The 4,261-nt window shown below is 40.4% G+C and overlaps 1 protein-coding gene across 1 annotated transcript; it reads right to left on the minus strand.

The window, feature by feature from the left end:
- Positions 1–49: 49 nt before the first annotated feature.
- Positions 50–3,550, minus strand: LOC107301068 (sialin-like; the record flags this gene model as incomplete). Its single annotated transcript, XM_015830335.1, has 3 exons — positions 50–179; positions 2,506–2,739; positions 3,354–3,550. Coding segments are annotated over 3 exons (561 nt in total), but the record flags the coding sequence as incomplete, so codon positions are not given.
- Between the last annotated feature and the right edge of the window lie 711 nt (positions 3,551–4,261).

The following is a 4,261-nucleotide window of genomic DNA, read 5'->3' on the forward strand; positions in this document are numbered from 1 at the left end:
GAAGGGAGGAAATTCATAGCCCTGCAAGTTCTTCTTGGGACCACCCCACAGTCAACCAGGATCAAATCTAAAAATATGTATGAAATCTTACCTGCATATGAAATACTAAGGAGTTTACTGCGTTCTAATGGAGGAGCCCAATTAGACCACATGGCATGCATGGCTGGAAACGTTACACCCTGGAAAATATATTTGCTTCCAATGTAATATATACATGTAATATATATGTGTAATATATATATCAAAAACAAGATAGACATTCATTGGTAAAACATTTTATTTTAATGAAATGTTTCTCTTCAATAAATCCTGGGAAAGTACTGGTTATATTAGCATGAAGCTGTTGTTTTCAGCATGTGCACATAACTGAAGAGCAATTAAGCAGAACTAATTTCTTGCCCATCATAGTCCTTCAGATGAAAATGTTTTGTGGATAATGATACTGAATGCTCAATTTTTACCAAGTCTTAGCCACCAAAATATTCAATCTAGACCATAAATATTGATATGTAGTGAAGCATGATGTAATGTAATCAGGCAGTGAAACTTTATATAAAAAAATAACCCTTATTCTTAAATAAGCTATATCCCCCCAGCAAAAGTAATGCAGAATTTAAAATGAAAATGAATAAGCAATAATGTTTAAGATGAAAAGGCATCCAAAGATGCAAAGGGATAAGCCGTTTTATGATCAGCTTCTAAAACACTTTTATGATTGGCTTCTAAGAAACTAATCTTTGGTTGTTCACTAGGGTGATGAATTCTATGAGCAGAGTCTATTCTTACAATGGCCTTTGCTTTGGATGCCTCTCAAGAACACTAAACAATATTTTATTCTGGCCAACTCGTCAATGTTTTACTCTGCTGATACTCCTATGAGAGGATGTATTTTTTATTTTATTTATTAAATTTTTATGCCACCCATCCCCCGTATAATTTGGGCATAATTTTACATTATGAATCTGATTTAATGATTAAATGTGATCCAAAATGCTGGATCACCTTGAAAATGATTAACTGTAGAAAAAAAGAAAGCCCTTCATTAAATCCTGTAAGGCAGACATGTCAAACACAAGGCCTGGGGGCCGGATGCGGCCCATGACGTGGTTTCATGTGGCCTGCGAAGCCATTCTGGAAACAGTGATGGAATGGCCCCCACTGCCTTGGGCTTGGCCCAGGCCGCCTGGGAGCCAATGTACAATTTTGTGGTGACCATCTATGCTGAAACGCATTCAGTCTTAGCTCCACAAGGCCATCTGGAAACAGCAAGGGACTGGCCTCTGCCGCGTTGGCCCTGCCCCCTGGGCGTGCGCTGGGGAGGTGTCACCCTTTGTGAGGAATGAAGAAATGCACCATCGCCTGAAAGTGGCCAGCAAATGGCCCTCGCCTACTTCACATATCCGGCTTGATGGGCTCCGGGGAAGGGATTTCAGTAGGCTCTTCCAGTGGACCATGCTTTGGCGCTTGCCCTGGTCCTACCCCCTTCTGCCAGAGACCCTCAGATCTGTCCCACTCCTGCCCAGGCCCCCACAGGCACCTTTGACGCGAACGATGTAGAGCTGGCCATGCCCACCCAGTAGGCCACACCCACTCCAGCCACGCCCACCCAGTAGGCCATGCCCACCCTGGCCATACCTATCCAGCCCCCCAAGGACAACCGCAATGCTGATGCGGCCCTCAATGAAATTGAGTTTGACACCCCTGCTGTAAGCCATGAAGCTGAAATTTGCCAAAAAAAAAAAAGAAAAGAAAATGGCATTAAATGCAGAATTCCACTGAGGATTTGCACTTCCTGATTATGTGCCATCAACTTAGTAACCATTTTGTTAGAGAGAAAATCTTCCCCAGAACAATTTTATATTGCCTATCCCCATGTGGATTCACGGTAACAGACAAGAGTGGTTTACCACTGCCTTCTCCCAGCAGTATGGAATGATGCCTTTGCCAGTGTCACTAAAGTGACCTTTTGCCTTTGACCTCTTATATCATTGTTGCCTGATACAGAGCCTGCTCACTTTAGTGAGTAGCTGGGATGACCTTCGTGCTTTCACTTTGGGGATTTATGTTCTTGGCATTCTTTGCTTATCACTCCCAGGAACACCTTCTACTACTATGAGGCAGCAGGACTGGACGGGGTTGGATTACTTGGGTACAGAACGGTGTACCACTCTTTATAGCTACGATTTTTCACAAAGGCAGTGCTTTACACTTCATACAATATACTTGTCCTTACAAATAATACAGTTGCACTCACAAAAAAAACACATTATTTGCACAATGTGTTCCACACATAATTTTCATGTGAAACACGGAAGAACTGAGAGAAAAGAGGAAACCCCCAAGTCCAAGTCCAAGATGTTAAAGTTCTGTGACAAGACTAAGACAGTGAGGAGCCTGGAGCCACTCATGTCAGAAAACTATGAAGAGTGGTGGTCATTTATTGACTTGGCGTTTCCCCTTCTTTCCCACTGTTTTGCCAACATCAAAGGAAAAGCAATAGATTACCTCGCCCAGACCTTCCAAAACCCTGACGCCTATGAGGAATCCAGCTCCTAAATCTGCTGCTAACGGTGTGAACAAGGTGAAAACAGCAGTACCCAAGATGCCAAAGCCCAGCAGCAGCTTTGCCCCAAATCGGCGTGCCAGATATCCCCCAGGAACCTGAGTAATGATGTAGCCATAGAAAAAGGAGCCAAGGATCCAGCCTTGCATATCAGCATCCCAAGAATAGCTTTTTCCCTAAAAAAAAAAAAAGAGGAAGAGGCAGGCAGGTCTGGTCAATATTTTCTACATCATAAGAGCAAAAAAAAAAAAAAAAGTATTGTGTTTTCCCATATGATCCTTTGTGGAATTTGCTTCCAGTTACAGCCTGGTTAACAAATCCTATTTTCTGTAACAGTGATCTCCGTGCTCATTAGTATGATGCATGAAAAAAAGCTTCTTACAAAGTATACCCACTACAAAAACTATATTTTTTTTTTACTGTTTGGTAATTTAATTATTACAATATGTCAAAGAGAAGTGCTATAAAATTGTTTTTAAATAATGTAAATAATATATACTTTGTTTTGAAATCTTTTTCTTGTTTGTTTTCTATTTTTATCAATGCATTCAACTGATTATGTTACCATGCTTGAAAATACACACTTTTGTTAGCAGTCCAAAGAGTATTGTTAAAGGCACAAAAATAAAATAAGTCTCTTATACTAAATCTGATCACTGATATATCTGTTCTCTGTCCCTGACCCAGGATATTAGTGGAGTCTGACATATATCATGCTAAGATAAGGGATAGTTTATTAAGCATCATAATTACATTGTATTATAAATCTGTATAAACTTGTTAAAATCACCGTAGTGTTATGAGGAACTCCTGAAGTGGAAGAATGCTCTGGACACACATTTGAGGAGATGTTCTTGTTCAAGCTTATATTTGGTTCTATCATGTCCACGAGGGCAACACTTAAATTCACACGAAGTGCATACAAGAGGAAGAATCCAAAGAAGGCCCATATTGCTAAACTGAGGCGAGCAGAACACCATAATGGCACTAAAAGAAAAAGAAAAACATGTAATTGTTAACAGCATTTCCTCCCAAAGGCAAAACCTTAATAGTCCTGGTCAACTGTAATATTTAAACAAGTACAATACCATTAGGATTAGCTTATTCCCACAAGACATCAAGCATTTTATACTCCATTTATCTCCATCAAAGAGCCCTAGTAGTGGATTAAGTAAGACTGTACATGGGAGTAAGCAATTTATTTATTTATTTTATTTATTCAATTTATATCCCGCCCTTCTCCTTACCGGACTCAGGGCGGCTGACAGCCTTATAAAACAGATACTACAATAAATACCTAATTTAAAACCAAATTAAAAAGAAATATTACTATGGCCTATATAATTAAAATTTCTCTTAAAAACCCCACTATTATTGATTCACAATAAAACAGACTTAATCAATAGAGATAAATTATTATGATAGATCCTCATGGGACAAAGTAGGGTAGGAAAGCTGATGCTGGATTCACTTTGATAAAGTTTTGGATACAATTCTACATCTTCCCGACGGCCCTAAAAGAGGCCGTGGTGAGGCCCCTCCTCAAGAAGCCTTCCCTGGACCCAGACGAGTTGGCCAACTATCGCCCGGTCTCCAACCTTCGCTTCGCGGCGAAGGTTGTTGAGAGTGTGGTTGCTCAGCAGTTCCCTCGTCACCTGGATGAAACAGATTATCTAGACCCATACCAGTCGGGCTTCA

This window comes from Protobothrops mucrosquamatus, unplaced genomic scaffold, assembly GCF_001527695.2.
Source record: "Protobothrops mucrosquamatus isolate PMUCROS unplaced genomic scaffold, P.Mucros_1.0 scaffold9853, whole genome shotgun sequence".
Classification (NCBI taxonomy): Eukaryota; Metazoa; Chordata; class Lepidosauria; order Squamata; family Viperidae; genus Protobothrops; species Protobothrops mucrosquamatus.